Source organism: Nasonia vitripennis (assembly GCF_009193385.2).
Source record: "Nasonia vitripennis strain AsymCx chromosome 3 unlocalized genomic scaffold, Nvit_psr_1.1 chr3_random0005, whole genome shotgun sequence".
NCBI lineage: Eukaryota > Metazoa > Arthropoda > Insecta > Hymenoptera > Pteromalidae > Nasonia > Nasonia vitripennis.
The window spans coordinates 1,214,221-1,234,739 of record NW_022279624.1 but is presented as its reverse complement, the minus strand read 5'-3'; the positions used below and the strand labels follow the sequence as shown (position 1 = coordinate 1,234,739).

At 36.6% G+C, this 20,519-nt stretch overlaps 2 protein-coding genes across 11 annotated transcripts in view; one reads left to right on the top strand and one right to left on the bottom strand.

Moving 5' to 3' along the window:
* LOC107981434 overlaps positions 1–20,519 on the top strand; it is a 262,240-nt gene that overhangs the window by 169,458 nt on the left and 72,263 nt on the right. The window contains exon 2 of one of the 10 annotated variants that reach the window (XM_031925849.1): positions 19,358–19,441. The exons of the other annotated variants lie outside the window; for them this stretch is intronic. The gene's annotated coding sequence lies outside the window, so the exon portion shown is untranslated. The remainder of the gene's footprint in view (positions 1–19,357; positions 19,442–20,519) is intronic. 10 annotated transcript variants of the gene reach the window in all.
* On the bottom strand, positions 15,720–17,910 carry LOC116416712. Its single transcript, XM_031925928.1, has 5 exons — positions 17,340–17,910; positions 16,836–17,257; positions 16,224–16,425; positions 16,088–16,156; positions 15,720–15,997 (listed from the first exon to the last, which is right to left on the bottom strand). Exons 1-5 carry the CDS (start codon positions 17,542–17,544, stop codon positions 15,720–15,722), a joined length of 1,176 nt encoding a protein of 391 aa, XP_031781788.1. The 5' UTR covers positions 17,545–17,910.

The following is a 20,519-nucleotide window of genomic DNA, read 5'->3' as shown; positions in this document are numbered from 1 at the left end:
GTAATGTTGGTAGATATATTTTAGCGACTGGTCCGAAAGTTCATTTTGTCACGCTTGATCACTGGTAAAATAACAAAAACCAAAACTCATTCATCGACTGCAAGACGATTTGCTTATATTACCACACCCAACAAATATTGGTTGTAATATATTTAATGTAATTTGTCATAACTCAGAATAGGCCGTGCATAAAAATACATTGTATGTATGAGGTTGGTAGATATGTTTCAGAGAAAAATCTCACAGGGTTACTTTTCCGCTTGTAATCACGGGCAAAATGATGAAAATCGATAATTTATTAGTACGTTGAAACCTGAATCGCTAAAATTACCTCGACTAAGCAAATTTGGTAATGTAAAAATTCAAATGGATTTTTCATGACTCAGAATAGGCCGGGCATAAAAATGCATCTTATGTATAAGGTCTGTAGCTACGATTTAGCGTCAAACCTGTAAAGATAATTTTCGTGTGCACGTTTACGCTATAAATTAATAAAATTATGAACCTGTTAGTCAAGGAAAGCTCGAATCGTTCCCTTAAGATTACTAACTAGTAATAATATAAATATATACATTATATTTCTGATAACTTGAAATAGGCCTTGCAAATGAATACATTGTATGTATAATGTTTGTAGATATATTTTGCGACTGGTCCGAAAATTTATTTCGTCACGCTTGATCACGGGTGTAATTAGAAAAACTAAAACTCATTTGCATGCACGACGATTCGCGCATAATACTACACTAAACAAATATTGGTAATGATGAATTTAACGTAATTTGTCTTAACTCAGAATAGGCCGTGCATAAAAATACATTGTATGTATGAGGTTGGTAGATATGTTTCTATTTAGGTTCTATTTATTTATTTAAATTTGTAATTACCTATATTACTTCGTCGTACTAAGTTAAACGAATTGATGCTCTGACGATGGATAAGTTTTATTATTATTTATAGTTTTGAGCCCTATAAAACTCGCTTTTCGGTTTAGTTGCCGCAACGTATTCCAATTTGTGTGTATCCAAGTTTCCAATTTGAGAGTAGTCATGTCCATCCGTTTTCCACCTGATGCCATGATAATTATGTTTGAGCCATTTGTTTTCCCTTTGCATTTTGTCTGAGAGTTGTTTCCATGAGAAGGGATTTTTGAATGTTAGAACAATAGGATCTGCACTATGTTTCCTTGAGAGATATGATTGCTAATTCCTTTAGAATATAATCTTCTTCGGTTTGGTTGAAACCAGTCATGTCTACTGCATACTCCATTTTCCGATGCAGTTTAGACGTGCTTCTTGACATCTCCACTAATAGGATTGTACTGACCGATGCGATCGTGTAAGATCAGACAGTATGATGAAGTGTTACCAGGAAAATCTTTTATAGCCTCAAACTCCAGACGTACATCGACAGGAGCGCTCTTGAGAGATTCGTTTTGTCGTGAACAGTCAATAACTACGAGTGGTGCAAAGTTGAGAAAAGAAGACTTTGTCAGCAGCGGTTGCGGATCTCTTCCATAATAGGATTTTTGAAAATTAGCGTACATATCATAGAGAATGGTAAACTGATTTTTAGCTATGTCGAGATTCATATTGTTGTATGGATAATATTGTGAATTCAAGAAAAGTTTCACATTACTCAACTCACAATGGTCAAATCGACTGGCGTTTGCAGTTCTCATTGATTTTCTCTTTGTTTGCAGTCCAAGAATCACAAAACGAGGTTTTTCCAATTGATTTGATGTTTTCACGGTCCAGACGTGTTTAGTAGTGCTTGGGAGAAGAGGATATTCAAATAACTCCCAACAACGGAAACACATGGAGATAGGATTATCTTTACCAATGAAATTCAATAGATGGATTTTTTGTTTATCAGATGCAACAACATATGGCATCAACCACTCTATCTTTGATACTTTTACTTCGTAATCTTTATAAGTAGTTACACTGGATGCTACAGCGCCTTCCTGGATTATTACATTCAAGTCGCTTCTCGATCTTGTGAGAATGAGCTCATGCTTCATATTAACTATAATCTTTATATAGTCTTCTGCAAAACCCAAGATCATACTCAGTGGAATCGCAACGTCAAAATTTCCTTTGTCATCTACGACCGATTTGATATCGTCTTGAATACCAAGCCAGCCCGCATTCTCCAGCATATCATTCTGATTTATGTTAAATGAAATCAATCCTTTCATAACACTGCTCAGACCAACATTTTTACTTTTATCTATCTCCACAGCATTAATCTCATAACGAATTTCATCAAACAGATGACAAATGCCATTGTTGACAAATTTAGTTTTAGCAAGTGCTGCTGATCTACCTTTTACTTGCAATTTTCCACATATATGGATAGAGCTGCGAGATGGTAAGAGACATAGATCTTGATGTTGGATAGAAATACGAATTTCATCGCTGTTGTCAAAGCTTAATGATGAGTATGGTTGATGTGCGTGTACTTCGTAATGAGCAATAGACTCATCGAATACGACACCTGATCGAATGCTTAGAATTTCGTCCATTTTTCTGGAAGCAGCAACGAATTATACACGTGAATTTTTTCCACGAACTTTTAGTCCTAGACTTTTCAGAAACTGAATGCTCTTGCGTGTTAACGGTTTGAGTTTCTTCGGTCGACTGATGGCTGGTTGTCATGATGACTGATTTATATGTGATCCAGAATTGTAAACGATGCCCATTATACAGATTTGATGTGAAGTCTAATAGTGATTTCCTCTCCTCGAAAATTTACCAAATTTCCATCCTGATCGACAATTTGAATTTGTAGATGATCTATGCACTTGACACTGACCGGTAGATATATGACGTGTGACGGAACTTCTATGATTTTATATCCCGGAGGCACTCTGGGAAAGAACTCGTGGATTGTATGAACTTTCTTATTATTGATATAAGCACCTCCAGTAATATTGCACTCAACTCTGAGTGCATTGATTCTCAATATTTTCACTGGTAAATCAGAGCTGTGTTGAATATTCTCTTCGAGAGTGCGAGGAGCAAAGCCAAGGAGACTACCTATGGAATCGTGAGGTGTGAGATCTATCGGATGACTGCAGAGAATTTCACTTCTAAGAGTATTGTTGTTAGCTTTCAAAGAGAATTCGATTCCTTTGGATTTCAAAGTTGTTTGTAAAAATTGATTAATAGCATCAATCTCATAACTGCCAGTAGGAATATTAATAATAATATCTTCGTTTAAATGCAGTTTATTATTTGAATAGTCAACATTGGGAATAGAGTTAAATGATAAAAGTTCAACTAAACCCAAGACAAAATTTTTATGCTTCGGTAGTTCAATCGAAGGAAAATATTGCACTTCTAAGACAGATGAATTTCCTGAGAGACTCAGAGTGAAGCTATCTTCCCTGACTGATCGGAAGATAATGATTCCATTCGTCAGTGAGCACCTCTTTTATAGTCTCCCAGCTAAGAAAAAGAGACAAAGATGGCCAATAAATGAGTCAAAATTTTGATATCTTTTATAGTTGTATTTCACTTCTTTCACGTTAAAATACAACATGAGATCTTTAGGAGGTTTAAGATCGCCAAAACTATCAAAATAAATCACTTCAGGACCACGTTTGCGATAGCAAACCCAGTGAGTGACTCTATTTTGAAAGTCGTCCAAGTTTACCACTGCTGACTCATTATGCCATGGACCGCCGGGAGGTAGATTATTTCTCATGAAAACACCTCGGAAATCTGAGATTTTCATCATACGAGCATATTTTTTTAGATCATAGTCAGTCAGTGCATGATTTGGCAAAGTTAAATCGAAGTTTTTTTTTTTCTACTGACTTGATGACCACTGCCGATATGAGGTTTCATAAATAATCCCATTCCAGTTTTATAGGCCTTAAGATGAAGACCTTTGCCTAAAGGAATAGCTTCCATGGTCTTATTATGCCTCTTACTTTCTTCATGATTTTTCTGCGCAGCTTTAGCATCATTAACTGCTTTAGCTATTCCAGCAGCACCTCCTGCTAGAGCACCAGTGGCACTTAGTCCTGCGAACAATGGAATGAGAAAAGGAAGAACTCCACCAATTTTTGATGGAAGCGGCAGAACACGTGGAATGATAACTTTTTTCTTTCCACCTACACTTTTAATAGCTTGACGTGCACCCTTCAAGGCTGATTGAATAACCTTGCGAGAATGTTTACTTGCTGTCATTGATTTTTTAGCTACAATCACTAACTTATTAAATTTCAATCCCATTCTGGTTTTTCCTTTTAATTTCATAGCATTGCTAACAGCAAAAGCAAAAGCTTTTTCACCAAGACTAGCATCCTTGGCTCTGACACGTTGCATAGCTTCCTCAGCAAGCTTCTTGTCTGCAGCTTTACGATCTCCGTTTTTATCGGAGTAAACAATGTCATGTTTTTTACACGCCTGATCAAGCGGATTAATGCCAGGATCTTCTCTTTTCATTCGCTTTTTCAATTTGGTTCCGGGACCGCAGTATTGATATCCAGGAAGATACATTTCAACAGGTAAGTTATTGATAACTTTATCAAGCAATCCATAGCCTTTCGGCTGTTTCTGAGATTTATGTATGATCATCTCTCTTCGAGCGTTGATTCACAACTGACGTTCATAGTATAAAAAGGTCGTTTATATTTCAAGAGCTCAATGTTATATCTGGCTCTGTTGAGTTAACATGGATTTTACCGAGCAGAACGTCAAACGCCCCGTGACAAATTTCGATTTTGGAAAAGAGAAAAGAAAAAAGCGTCATGGGGAATTACTACCAGATAGTATACGAGCAGTATTCTGTGGGCCGTCGAACTGTGGAAAAACAAATAGTTTATTGGCTTTAATAACACATCCCAATGGTCTTAGGTTTGAAAATTTGTATGTATATTCTAAATCCTTGAATCAGCCAAAGTATCAATTTCTCAAAAATGTCCTGGACCCGATTGAAGGAGTATCATATCTTCCGTTCCGTGAGCATGAATCTGTAGTATCTCCGGATGAAGCCCTTCCAAATTCAATTATGATTTTTGATGATGTGGCATGTGAGAAGCAGGATAACGTCAGAGCATTCTTCTGTATGGGGAGACATAAAAGTGTAGATAGTTTCTATCTATGTCAATCTTATGCTCATATAGGAAAACATTTGATTAGGGATAATGTCAATTTGTTAGTAATTTATCGACAAGATGATGTAAATCTTAAACATATCTATGAAGATCATGTGAACACCGATTTAACTTTTAATGAATTTCGAAATCTTTGTTCTGAATGTTGGAAGAATGATAGATATGGATTCATTGTCATTGACAAAGATAGATCGATGAATGAGGGTAGATACAGAAAAGGATTTGACTGTTTTGCAATAAAAAAGGAATTATGAGTCTCAAACTTGCAGTTCAGTTGTAGACATCGCCACGTCAGCATGTCAGACTTCACGAAAGAGAAGAATGTTCTTAGTGAGCTCTTGCGAGCTCGTGAGGCTATTAAAAAAAATATACTTTATTAAAACAGGAGAAAGATGATATTGAAAAAGTCATCGGCGATACTCTAAAACCAGTCATCACACCACTTGAGAAACTTGTTGAGATGAAAAGTGAAAGCCCACTACAGCAACCATCCAATCACATTTTGGATCAAAACAACAGTAAAAAAATTAAAAAACGAATGAGAATCGATCGATCGAGTTTGCTCAACGATCAAAATAAGAACAATAAATCAAGTTATTGGATTATACTATTTATGATTATGATGATGATGATGATGATGATGATGTTTATGACACAATAACCAATTCTACATTTAGATCCGCGAGTGGAAAAAATGAATCAGCTGAAGACTTTTTATCATTGCTAGATAAAAGCCGTAGAATGATTGATAATATATACGGAGTGCGAAAGGTTGATGAAGTGTATATGATTGGTGATTCAGAAATTGAATTTGATGATAAATATGTCAAAGTCAGAAATGAAAGTTATCCTAAAACGAGTGGACTGATGGAATTGCTATTTAAAAAATATCCGGATGATCTTCTTCTGAGCTCATCAGATCGTGCAAATTATCGCAAGATTCTGGAAGCAACAAATGCTCATCGGAAAAAATTCAGCAAAGATGAATCTATACGAATGTCGAGAAGTAATAAATATAAGAATATTTTAGCACCAATGTTCCGCAGCACTCCACGTAAAAAGAACAGTAGCAGCGGAGGAGGTCTCATACCTAAATATAAAATAGCTAAGAAAAATTCTTCCATTGATCTCGTCTACTGGGATGATCCAAACGAGCTTACTGAGAGACTTCGATTATTGATTGCCGAACGATCAGCTGGAAATAATAATCACGTCAATGAAATCCAGTCGATTATTGAGGAATTACGTGAAGCTGGGCATATATATTGATACGAAACTTTCTTCTTTGCATCAGTACTACCATGAGTCTCGATGTGTTTGGAAGAAAACTTGAGGGCTCGCAAGTGAGTCGTGGTCCTCCAGGCATTGGTTTCAATTGTACACCGGACGGTGATTTTGATTTAGAAAACAAGCGACTTTGCAACCTAGGACCACCCAATCATCCAAACGATGCAATCACATTGCATTCGCTGAAAGTTATTCTACAAACTGAAATAAATTATATAGCTACTAAAATTGCTGGAGTTGGTGAAGTTATAGAAGAATATAAGCAGCAAGTTGAAAAACATCAATTGGAAGTGAATGCAAAATTGCGTTATCTTTATAGTACAACTCTTCGCAATTACTCTGGTATTGATTATATCATTGAAGAAGTGAATAAACAATTAAAAGTTCGTATAGACGAATTTCCAGATGGATTTTCATCTACTGTAAAGGAAGATGGAACGTCATAGAGTAGCTGAAGAGCTGCACAAGCCAGCACGTCGTCGATACAAGAGAAGAAAATATGACATACGTGGAATAGACGAGACTTGGCAAGCGGATCTTGTAGAAATGATACCATATTCTAAAGAAAACAAAGGTTTTCATTACTTACTCACTGTCATAGATATATTTTCAAAGTATGCATGGGCCATGCCAGTCAAGTCAAAGAGTGGTAATGATGTTACTGCAGCTATGAAGTTAATACTAAAAGAAGGACGAGTACCGAGTACCGAATCTACAAACTGACCAAGGAAAAGAATTTTACAACTCAATTTTTCAAAAACTTATGAAGAAGCACAATATACACTTATACTCTTCGCATAGTAATCTTCATGCAAGTATATGCGAACGATTCAATAGAACATTAATAAAATGCAATGTGGACAGAATTCAGCAAACAGGGAAGCTATAAATGGTTTGATATTCTACCTAACTTACTCAAAGCATACAATTTGAGAAAACATCGGACAACAGGAATCGAGCCTGAAAATGTTACACTGGCAAATGAGCGAGAAGTCAAGAGACGTTTTCCAAATGAAAAGTCGCCAGTGAAAAAACCGAAATTTAAAGTAGGAGATAAAGTACGAATAAGCAGGATAAAAAATGTTTTTGAAAAAGGTTACACACCAAACTGGTCTACTGAAATTTTTACAATAACGCGAGTTGTCAAAACTAATCCAACAATATACCACCTCAAAGATTATAACAATAAAACCGTCTCAGGTGGCTTTTATGAAACAGAAATTCATAAAACTATGTATCCTGAAATTTATCTAGTAGAAAAAGTATTAAGAAAAAGTGGTAAACGTGTATATGTTAAATGGCTAGGATTTAGTGACGAGCATAATAGTTGGATAAATAAAAATGAGATTCTTTAATGTAACTATATTAACAATTTATGTTCTTTTTTTATGGATAAAAGGATCAGATTGTAGTAAATAAAAAAAGCAGATGTATTATGTTTATCATATTAAATTTATTCATGTATTATTATTATGTGCAAGTTAATAAAAAATATATCTTTGTAAAATCAATTTGTGATTTATTCATTCTTATTGAGTACTAGAATCGAACTTAAAAGAAGATCCACCCAGATATTTTAAAAATAAACAAAGTTTATTTGCACTATTGCAGAGTGAATTGAAAAACGCTTCATCTTTCAGAATAGCCGATGAAATCTTCTCTGGCAAGAAAACTTGAAAGCTGTCATCAAGTTCAGCAACAATCTTCGTACCGAACCTTGTCTTGACCTCTTTCAGTGCTGTCACCATATACTGATGATCTTTTTCCATGTCTGTTGCTCTTTTCTTTGGCAAGAACTCTCGCTCAGCAATCTTGTTGAGTGCAGAGAGATCCATTCTGAAAAAAGCAAAAATAAAAATTTATGTTAGAGAAAATTGTATTAAAGACAAGTAATGAGGGAGAACTATGAAATATAACTTACTTATTATGAAGTTAGGTGAGCCTTGGTCTCTTTGTAGAAGGTTCGTTGTTCGCTTCGATTTCTCGAATGTGCTCCTCGTTGTTGTCCGTGCGTTCATATAGCCCATTTCCCACCACAATTCCTGCCCTTTCCATTGCCTCTAGTAAGATATCCCTTCTCTCTTCTGATTCTAATCTTATCTTATCTAATGATGGATCCCATTCGTGCATGAACTCCTCAGGCACATCGTATTCAATCCTGATTTGTTCACCTTCATCCCCCCTCCCACTTTCTCCCTCTCTTTTTTCTTCTGCATCATTGCCAATGGTTACCTCATCCTCCCTCTCTTTTTTCTTCTGCTTCATTGCCATTAGCTGCATTGTATTCCCTCTCCTCCGCTTCCCCCTCTATATGCATTGCAGCTTGCGCCATCTGTTCTTCCATAATTCTGTAATGACCCCAGGGCAAAGTATCTGTACTATGAGATAATCAGTATCTTTTATCATCGTGAGGACTTAGAGCAATTTTTTCTTGTTTTTCAGTATGGACTATGTGTAATTTTGAACGAATATTGCACTGCTCACGTTTTATAATAACAAGATCTTGAAGACATTTTCGATAATCTTTGAATGTGATTGATTTCTTTACTACATTGGATTTTATCCCTTTGGCTTTTTTCACTGTCTCAGCTCCATCAATCAAAATACTATACATTTTGCTTCTTAAACCTACGAACTCTGTCATAATCTTGCCACAGCATTCGTCTTTCATCAATCCAGGAACTTTTTTATTAACACGCGGAATTTCAAACTGATTATTCTCATCATAATCAGAAGTATCAAACTTGTGTATATCTTCTTTCATTATTTGATACATATCAATGTCCGCAACTTCGTATATTAAACTATCTGTATCTGTATAAAGAAGTTTACATTTTTCTCCTACTCGTTGTTTCATATATGAATAATGAAAATCATATACTAATGTTTTTGACAAATCGAGAATACAGAGACCAACATAAATTGGTTTCTTGATTGTTATACTTGTCTTCTTTAGCTGAATAGCAACTAAATTTTCATCAAAGATTGCACAACTATGAAAATTTGGTTGAGCTATACGTGCTTCTGCTCCATATCGACCTGTAAATTTATTCACTAAACGCACATCAATGCGAGATCGCTCTCTCTCGATACACTTTCCATAGACAGCATTAATTAATAATTTATAAAACAGTTTTTCAAATTCATTCTTGGACTGCTTTCTTTTCTCTGTATTTAGTTCGACATATAGTTTGAGCCAGGCCTTCTGCAAAACTCAAAATTCTATGCACCTTTTTCAGTCGAAGTCCATTATCTAACGCCTGTTTCAGTGCTCGATAATGAATTACGTACCTTGTCTTATCATTCAAAGTAGTTAGAAGTTTCTTCTGTTTAGAGCCAGGTGGTATACGATGCTCTGCGCAAAAACGGGGATCTCGATGATCATCGTGTACTTCTTCAGGATACTCTAAGTCAACTTCAGCAAAATAGCCTATGTCAGAATCTGGTGGTGTATTGAAAAAACATGTATTTGTCTCATATTATATCCATTTAAATTTTCCAACTGGCAAAGGTTGTACCATTGCCCATCCATAACGATTATTTATATCAAAATATAAGAGAGTCTTTGTTTTCTGCTCCTTGTCATATGAAGGTCCCATATATGGATTGTTTGCCTTGGCATACTGATAACAACATTGACTTATTCCACCTCGAATCCCTGCTTCAATAAACATCAGCATGTCAATATCTGTAAGAAGCTCCAATTCCACCTTTGTCATTTTAAGAGCTGCTGAAAATGTTAGTCCAGGAGTCGTGTAAAAATGTGCAGGGCATAAATCATATACTCTAAGAGATGTCTCCCGAAAACTTTCAAAAACATCATCCAATAATAAAACATCCGTTTTCAAGTATAGATCAGAATATTCGCCTAAAGTTTTTATATTAAACATATTCCAGGCTTGAACAGCATGATTGTAATCTTTCTCAGTAATATGTGAATCTGTTAATTTGTTGTAAAATTCATTTTTTTCTGGCAGTTTTGATGTCATTAGTTTATCTAATTCATTAACAAAATTATATGGAAATATGCCTTTGCGTCTAAGAAGATTGATTTTTTCATCCGTGAAGCCATCAGATCGAAACTCATTTACTGCTATCTCTAGATATGATGCAAGTTTCTCCAATGATGATGGTAAAAAACGCCATGAATCTATAAATCTAATACTGATGTCAAATTCATCAATGTACTTTGTAAATGAAATATATTTTTCCTTATTATGAGGTATCAGAGAAACTCGTCCTTTCATCAATGTAGAAGTATCGATTTCATTCAAAATGAAGTGTATCATAATTGAGGTTATGAAAAATAACTGGCACAAATCTCGAATTCTTATAATTCAAATTACATGAATTATGAGCTGCACTTCTGAAACTGAGGAAAAAAATTAGGCTAAAAAATTTAGTAAATTCAATTTTTCAAAGTAATTAAAGTGACAACATACCGTCCCGTAAGATGACAATGATCTCTTACTGCAAGTTTATCACCATGGATTGGTTTTCGACATATATGACATATCGTTGCCCTTCGAAAAGATAATTCTTCCAAGTCTGTAAGTTTTAATGGTTTAGGATTTTTGTAGAGTAGATCAATCTGCTCCCCGATTGATTTCAGCTCTGAACAAACCATTCTGCAGGTGTCTTTTCATCTCTATTTTCTTGTCTGTATGATTTATAGCTAGATAACACCGGCACACAAAATAAAAAAAGTTGTCTGCGCGAGAAATCAGACCTATCTATCTTTATGTTTTTCGGGTTGCTGAATTCGAATATAAGGTCAGTTAGGCCCCATCACGTCAGGGTCAAGGTCAGTTGGAGGTCAAATTAAGAAGAAAAGGTTTAAAAAAATTAAAATGCCATATATTTATGTTTTTTCGGTCGCTGAATCCAAATCCGGAATCAGTTTGGCCCCATCTCGTCAGGTTCAAGGTCAGTTCAAGGTCAAACTGAGAAGAAATGATTAAAAGAAATAAAAATGCCATATATTTATGTTTATTTGGTCGCTGAATCCAAATCCGGAATCAGTTTGGCCCCATCTCGTCAGGTTCAAGGTCAGTTCAAGGTCAAACTGAGAAGAAATGGTTAAAAGAAATAAAAATGCCATACATTTATGTTTTGTTGGTCGCTGAATCTGAATCTGGGGTCAGTTTTACCCGATCACGTCAGGGTCAAGGTCAGTTCAAGGTCAAACTGAAAAGAAACAGTTTAAACCGATTAAAATGTCATATCAAAACTTTCCAAAAATGGAAAAAGATACCGAAAAATTGTAAAAAATCTTATTTAATCACATAATATCTTCCTTGTATACAGAGAAAAGTTGCTTTCGTTTATATTTTTTTCTTATTTTGCTTTTTTCCACTAGCTTAGTAACTCTCGATGTCTTTCTTTACTCCTTTTTTCTCTTGTAACGAGCTCTTTTTACTTCAAATGACCTATGCAATGGGTTTCTTTTTCTCTTTTTGTTATTTGTTTTAATGTCTCTCTTCAGTGTCCAGCAAAAATCTGCCATCATGTTGACATTCCATCTTCCTTGGTATCGATTCTCCATTACACTTATATCTTGATGAAATCGTTCTCCCTGTTCTTCACTGACATCTCCTAGATTAAGAGAGACGTAATCAAGATGGGAATGTAAGAAATGCATTTTATAACTCATCAAGCAACCCAAATTTTTGAAATTCTCCAACATTTGTTCAACTAGTTCCTGATAGTTCTCACTCTTTTTATTTCCTAAAAAGTTCTCACGAACAGTTTTAAAACTTTGCCATGCAGCTTTTTCTGTGTCGTTTATTTTTGTGATAAATGTTTCGTCTTCAAATAGAGTACGAATTTGAGGACCATCAAAAATACCTTCTTTTAATTTAGCTTCACTTATTGCGGGAAACTTTTCTCCCAAATACTGGAAACAATCGCCATCTTTATCCAGAGCTTTGACGAACTGCTTCATGAAGCCAAGTTTGATATGAAGTGGTGGTAGCAGATAGTTTGATGGGTCAATCAATGGCGTACGTATAATGTTCCTCGATCCTGGTTCAAAATGTGTTCTAGTTGGCCATACTTTCTTAACGTAGTGATTTACCCTGTCTCTACTATCCCATAAACACAAGAAGCAGGGATTTTTAGTAATACCTGATTGTTGTCCTAAGATCATGGTTGCAATTTTAAGATCACCACAAATTTTCCATTGATGTTCCAAGTACTTTATTTTTTCCAATACAATTTCTAAATTTTCATAAGTCTCTTTCAGCTTAGTCGAGTGAGCTATGGGAATGGATGCAAACCTGTTTCCGTTATGAAGCAGAACAGCTTTCAGACTTCGTTTTGACGAATCAATAAAAAGTCTCCATTCCTCGTCTATATACGTATTCGGTTTTATTGCATCGACTAAACCTTTAACATCTATACAATATACCAACGAATTCTCTTCATCGTTCGTAAAACAATTCCTAAATTCTTTTTCTCTATCTCGATAAAAAGATGCCGTTGTTCCTTTTGCTAACAGATTTTTCGTTTTAAGAACTGACGCTAGATATTCTCCTCCATCTTTAGATAATCCTAAATTTCGAATAAGATCACTTAACTCTTCTTGGTTAAAGGTTTCTGGAGCTTTTCTTGTACTAGCTGGCAGGTATTCTTCGTTTGAGGATTCTTCGTCAGATTCTTCTTCAACCTCAAAACCTTCTTCGTCACAGGACTCATCAACTTGCATTTCTTCTACTTCGCCTGAGCAGTCCACATCCATGGGTTCGATACTAACAGTTTTATCCCTGACTTCTATTCTCACAGGTTTCACTACTGTCACAAAATTATTCGTCAAAGGAAAGCAGAAAGCAGAATGGATAAAAAATTTATTGCCCGATTTGTAAGTTGCAAATATAATACATTTATTTAAACTTTCACATTAAAAAAAATCCCTCACACATTCTTCTATTTATTTTTTCAGATCAATCACAAACGTCGAAAATTTTGGCTGTCCATCGTTTGAAAAAATAATATATGATAAGCAGTTCGTCTGCTTTAATCACGATCTCTGCATTAGAAGAGTGCCTATGTGTGCTGTTCGAAACGTTATTGCAATCTAAAAAAAATAACTTTTAAAAAAGTAAAAAGTTAGGCAAGTTTAATATATTTCGCAACAAAATTACAGATTGAAAAGTACTAAGATCAATCAAACAAAGTCAAGTTTATTATATTTAATCGTGATGAAGCAAGGAACAACTCTCAAGATAATTACTACGTAACTTGCCATGCCCGTTTAATTTTGTTTATTGGTGAACAACTAAAATTTCCTTTTATGTATTAGAACGTCATACAAACACCATAAGTACAATGAAACGGGTATGGCAAGTTACGTAGTAATTATCTTGAGAGTTGTTCCTTGCTTCATCACGATTAAATATAATAAACTTGACTTTGTTTGATTGATCTTAGTACTTTTCAATCTGTAATTTTGTTGCGAAATATATTAAACTTGCCTAACTTTTTACTTTTTTAAAAGTTATTTTTTTTAGAGATTTCAATCCTTTTTAGTAAATTTTTTTGAGTATTTCATATTCGACGTCGTAGAAATAAAATATAAGCATATTTAGCACCTTTAGATCAAAGCTTTTTTGTAACATTTTTATCACTAACATGAGATCACTGATTGTTGATATACACCACCCTTGAATTATTTCTACGCCAAGACACCAAAACCCACGGCGCGAACTATCCAGACCTCGTTATCGGACACCCTGTACACCTAGACGCCGTCATCGTATGATTTATTTACCTAGACACCAAAAACCACGAAGCGCACGACCTAGACCTCGTCATCGGCCACCCTGTACACCTGGACACCGCGTTCAAGTGATTTTTACACCTAGACACCAAAAACCACGGAGCAAACTACCTAGACCTCGTCATCGGCCACCCTGTACACCTAGACACCGCCCTCGAATTATTTCAACACCAAAAGCCACGGAGCGCACGACCTAGACCTCGTCATCGGCCACCCTGTACACCTGGACACCGCGTTCAAATGATTTTTACACCTAGACACCAAAAACCACGGAGCGAACTACCTAGAACTCGTCATCGGCCACCCTGTACACCTAGACACCGCCCTCGAATTATTTCAACACCAAAAGCCACGGAGCGAACTACCTAGACCTCGTCATCGGCCACCCTGTACACCTAGGTACCGCCCTCGAATTATTTCAACACCTAGACACCAAAAACCACGGTGCGAACTACCTAGACCTCGCCATCGGCCGCCCTGTACACCTAGATGCCGTCCTCGTATGATTTATTTATCTAAACACCAAAAATCACGGAGCGCACCACCTAGACGTCGTCATCAGCTACCCTATTTATCTAGACACCTTCCTTGAAAGATTTTTACACCAAAACACCGAATACTACGGAGCACACATTTATAATTCAAGCAGAGGAGCAGACAATGTAGGCTCAATAGCTTGTGCGGCCAACTTCACAGTCTAACCACTCGGTCAAACTGCACGCAGCTAACTTAACGGTCTTACCACTTTTTGGGCTGAAGAAAAATTAAGCAAGTGATTTCAGCATTTTTGTTCACCTGCATACTTGTTTATTATGTTAAAGCTGGTTTATTGCTGATATTTTGGTTTAAAATCATAGTTTGGCATACCAGTATAAACATTTATCAAAATTAGCTGGTTACATGAATGATAAATAATTTATTTCCTTAATTGAAAATTCGAGAGACCAATATAGAAGTAAATAGTGTCACGGGCGCCGAGGCGTCGTCTGCTTCTCAAACTCGCCTTCGTGGCGCTCCCGCGCCACTTGATACGAACCTGGTTATTCGATTATTTAGATGATCGATTTAGTTTAGATACGGTGGATAATCAAAATTCAAAATGTATTTGCTTATACTGGAAATCAGCTTAACTAAATAAAAAATGATTTTAATAAATGAATGTTTTATGTTTTATTCCCTTATCAACCTTATATATATTCAGCAACGTACGTTGTTGCCACCTACTCGCACGCCGCTGTCAAGACGTGACAATGTGTCAGATGGCATAGGTAAATCCGTGCCCGCGTGAGTCGGCTGAGCCATGCCTTCTGCATGTCCGACGTTTCTAATTATAATAAACAGGACCCTTCTGGCCCTGGTTGTAACGCGCGATCAACGACAGTAAACATGCGTTATAATATAAATTTCTAAAAGGAATATTAATCAAGCAGGAAACACAAAATATTAGTGGAAAATTATGTTTATTTATTTTTATTTTTTTACATTTATCATATCAAAAATTTATTACAAAAAATTTATTGAAAAATATCATTCAGAATTTTTGCATATTTGCTTTCTTATCGAACACGATAAGCGGATCGTTGAGCATTTCGTCTTGCAATATACGCGATCGTGCTCGTTGCTGTAGTGCCTTTTTCTGTTCTTGTTGATGCTGAAGTGCATCGGTTGATCTGCTTGATGCTGAAGTGGCATCGGCTGATCTGCATGATAGAGAGGCTGTGGTGATGGCTGCTGCCGCGGAGATGGTGGTGGTAAATCAGTCTTTTTTAAAGACAACGAAAGTTTTCTCCGTTCCTTCTTTTCTGCTGCAATAACAAACCAAAAAAAAACAAAAATTGATGTATATATTATCATAAAAAATGAAATGAAATGAATGAAAAAAAAAATTATCTTACCTGATTTTTCGCTCTCTTGAGATGATGTGAATGTCATCCTTTTACCACCTATACCATTGATTGCTTCATCTGCAATTAAAGAAAAAATATGTATTATTATTTTTTGAAAAAATTAAAATTTTTTTTTATAACTAACCATCAGATTTCCTCTTCCTTGAACTTTTGTCAGAGCCACATCCCGACCTGGATCCCGAGCTGGTGCTCAGCCAGAACTCGAGCTTGAGCCTGAACTCGAGCTTGAGCCTGAACTCGAGCTTGAGCCTGAACTCGAGCTTGAGCCTGAACTCGAGCTTGAGCCTGTACTCGAGCTTTAACCTGAACGCGAGCTTGATCTCGCCCTTGAAGATTGTGATAGCCTAATCCCCTTGGATGCTATTACGGATCGTAGAGGAGGCTGTAAATGCTCAACAGCGCAAAGAGATGTATTCAACGCTTGGCAATCAGCCCTCGTGCTTGCCGTACTTGTGTGGTGATCGCTCGGTACAGAAGTGCGGTCGTTTCTCGAAGATGAGCGATGGCGCTCGTTTCTCGAAGATGACCGATGGCGATCGCTTTTTTTTGATGACGAGTGATGGCGATCGCTTTTTGATGACGAGTGATTGCGATCGCTTTTCGAAGACGAGCGATTGCGATCGCTTGATGAGGACGAACGTTCGGTTTTCGCAGACGTAGAAGGGCGATCACTTTTGGCTGCCGGCGGAGAGCGAGGGTCCCTGAGTGGCTTCCTAGCTGGTGCTGTGGCGGCGACTTTGGCTGCGGATGCGGCTTCTGCTGCTTTGGCTTCTGCTGTGGTTGAGGCTTCTGATGCTTTGGGTTCTGCTGTGGCTTTGGCTGCGACTGCTGCTTTGGCTTCTGCTGAGGTTCTGGCTGCGGTTGCGGCTTTTGCTGCGGCTTTGGCTGCGGCTTTGGCTGCGGCTTTGGCTGCGGTTGTGGCTTTTGCTGCGGCTTTGGCTGCGGATGCGACTTCTGCTGCGACTGCTGCTTGTTGCTGCGAGTTTTGCTCCTGTGGAAGCTGCTGCTGATGGTGCATCTCTGATAAGGATGATATACTTTTAAACATCTGCTGCATCACACCAATCGACGGAAGTTGCTGCTGTTGTTGCAACTCTGGTGAGGTGAGCGCACCCTCATTCAGCTGCTTCATCGCAGCAGTTAACTCGGCTGGTAGAGCTGAAGAATATAACAAAAATAATTAAATTTAAAAAAATGTTACAAATAAAATCTAAACTAATGTAAAAAAAATAACACTTACACTTTCTCAAAATGGAATCATCATTAATTCCATTCGATGTCCAGGACATCAACTGCCACGCCACATTAAAGAGATGGACAATTGTTCTATAGCCGTTGACCTTCTCAAAAGCTGCCTTCATGCTGTCGTTGATTCCTTCCATCTTCTCACACTTTGAATTGAAGAATGAACTTGAAAACGAAGAGTGAACTGACTGACGAAGCATGCACCAGGTCCTTAAATAGGGTGGACAGCGAAGCTTCCCTTTCCACTTCAATTACCAAAAGTCCTTCGATTTGCGAAAAATTTCCACTTTCTTCTCATAGAACCTCCCTTAGACACTTCCCACCAGAATTTTCAAAATCTCCTCCCTCTCAGCAAAATTTGACCATCCCTCAATCACTCGAGTACACACCTACGCTTTCTTGGAGAGAGAGAGAGAGAGAGAGAGAGAGAGAGAGAGAGAGAGAGAGAGAGAGAGAGAGCGATCATTGTTGACTGTCCATATCTCAAATTTTCACGCGAGAGTCTTCAGCACGTATCCGACTTATGCACATATGAACTTGGCGGATAATCTATCTGCTAATCTGCAAGCAATCAGCCAGATGTGTATACTTGCGCATAGGCTAGCAAGCGGTCGGGAAAATATGTATGCCTGAGCGAGAAGGGGAAGGTCAGATGTGCATATGTACGCGCAGATAAGCATTCGGGGTTGAGGAAGTACATCTGAGTGAGATTGTGAGAAAGGTGGTCAGATGTGTATACGCACGTGCAAGTAAGCATGCAGAAATATGTATACCTGCGCGCGTGTCAGGCAAGAAGTCCGACAGATACCCGTATGAGATCTATTGTGCTATGAATAAGATTATCTCCGTATGTAAGCACGCGGTCGAGGAAATGTGTATACCTGCGCGTTTGCCGCACAGATACCCTGTGAGATCTATTGAGCGTAAGATTATCTCTTTAAGAATCGACAGTAATTTCAAGTGTGTATGAAAATTATCTCTGCTCGTGACAATCTAACGTGGAAACAGCTTTGAGGGTTCATCACTTCACGAGAGCGAGCAGATGTGCTTATTATTCTTGTTATTATCTTTCAGTTTAAACTGTGAGAAAGCGGGATTTATTTTACTTCGAAAAATTTATTAGCTTTGACTGCTATCTTATAAGGATGCATTTACACACTTTCCACCACCTTCGCCTTTCACACGTTTCTCGAAAATCAGAGAAGGAGGAGCTTTTCCAAGCAAATGTAGGCGTTTCCCTCTCTTTTGGGAGGGCTGCAATCTTTCACTGAAAGGAGAGAGGGTGTTCTAGTATCTTGGAGAGAGAGAGGGGATCCCTCCACTTTCATCGGGTACCAAAACACTCTGAGAGGAGAGGGGGTGTTTTAGTATGCCTATGTTCTGGTATGCCTATAACCTATCTACTCCCTATAAAACTCGCTTTTTGGATTAGTCGCCACAACGTATTTAGCGACATTATACATAGAATGTATTGATCGATTTGGCCTGCGCTTTACTTATACATGTCTCATTGAAAATGATTGCAATTTCTTTTTAACAATAGCGATAAATATTTCTCTGAATGACTTCTATTATTACAAATTTTATAATTTCTTGTTTGGTCATCCTCAAGCTCGTTGTTTTCTCGCCATTGTCGCCAAAATCAGACTACCGTAGTTCTACACAGATTGTATTCGTTCACAAAGCCTATACTAAGGTTCTATTTATTTATTTAAATTTGTAATTACCTATATTACTTGGTCGTACTAATTTAAACGAATTGATGCTCTGTCGATGGATAAGTTTTTTATTATTGATAGTTTTGAGCCCTATAAAACTCGCTTTTTGGATTAGTCGCCGCAACGTATTTAGCGACATTATACATAGAATGTATTGATCGATTTGGCCTGCGCTTTACTTATACATGTCTAATTAAAAAAGATTGCAATTTCATTTTAATAATAGCCATAAATAATTCTCTGAATGACTTTTATCATTACATATTCTATAATTTCTGGTTTGATTATGTTCCAGCACATTGTTTTCTCGACATTGTCGCCAAAATCAGACTACCGTAGTTCTACACAGATTATATTCGTTCACAAAGCCTATACTGAGGTTCTATTTATTTAATTAAATTTGTAATTACCTATATTACTTAGTCGTACTAACTTTAACAAATCATTGCTCTGACGACAGATACATTTTTTATGCTTATAGTTTTGAGCCCTATATAACTCGATTTTCTGATTAGTCACCGCAACGTATGTAGTGACCTTATACATGGAATGTATTGATCAATTTGGCCTGCGCTTTACTTATACATGTCTAATTAAAGAAGATTGCAATTTCTTTTTCAATAATAGTGATAAAGAATTCTCTGAATGACTTTTATCATTACAAATTTTATTATTTTTTTTTTAGTCATCCTCGAGCACGTTGTTTTCTTGATATAGTCGACAAAGCCTGTACTAAGTTTCTATTTATTTAATTAAGTTTATAAATACCTATATTACTTGGTCGTACTAACTTAAACGAATCAATGCCTTGACGACAGATAAGCTTTTTATAATCATAGTTTTAAGATCTATAAAACTCGCTTTTTAGATTAGTTGCCGCAACGTATTTAGCGACATTATACATAGAATGTATTGATCGATTTGGCTTGCGCTTTACTTATACATGTTCAATTGAGAATGATTGCGATTTCTTTTTAATAATAGCGATAAATAATTTTCTGAATGACATCTATTATTGCAAATTTTATAATTTCTTGTTTGGTTATCTATGAGCACGTTGTTTTCTCGACTTTGTCGCCAAAATCAGACTAGCGTAATTCTACACAGATTGTATTCGTTTGCTAAGCCTGTACTAAGGTTCTATTTATTCAATGAAATTCATAAAAACCTATATTACTTGGTCGTACTAACTTAAACGGATCATTGCTCCGACGACAGATACTTTGTTTATTATTATAGATTGAAGCCTTATAAAACTTGCCTTTTAGATTAGTCGCCGCAACGTATGTAGCGACCTTATACATAGTATGTATTAATCTATTTGGCCTGCGCTTCTCTTATACCTTTCTAATCTTTGATGATTAAACTATGTTTTTACGATATTAGAGATAAATAAGTACTTTATTGGCTCATATTGTTTCGGACGGATGAGTTTACGAGTCATATAGCATTATAAT

Excerpts from the sequence above, each read along its gene's own strand:
- LOC116416712 (XM_031925928.1), bottom strand. The coding sequence starts at position 17,544 with ATGCTTCGTCAGTCAGTTCACTCTTCGTTTTCAAGTTCATTCTTCAAT. Across the intron at positions 17,258-17,339 it reads TGATTCCATTTTGAGAAAGT|CTCTACCAGCCGAGTTAACT; the intron begins GTAAGTGTTATT and ends TATATTCTTCAG. Across the intron at positions 15,998-16,087 it reads TCAAGAGAGCGAAAAATCAG|CAGAAAAGAAGGAACGGAGA; the intron begins GTAAGATAATTT and ends TTGTTATTGCAG.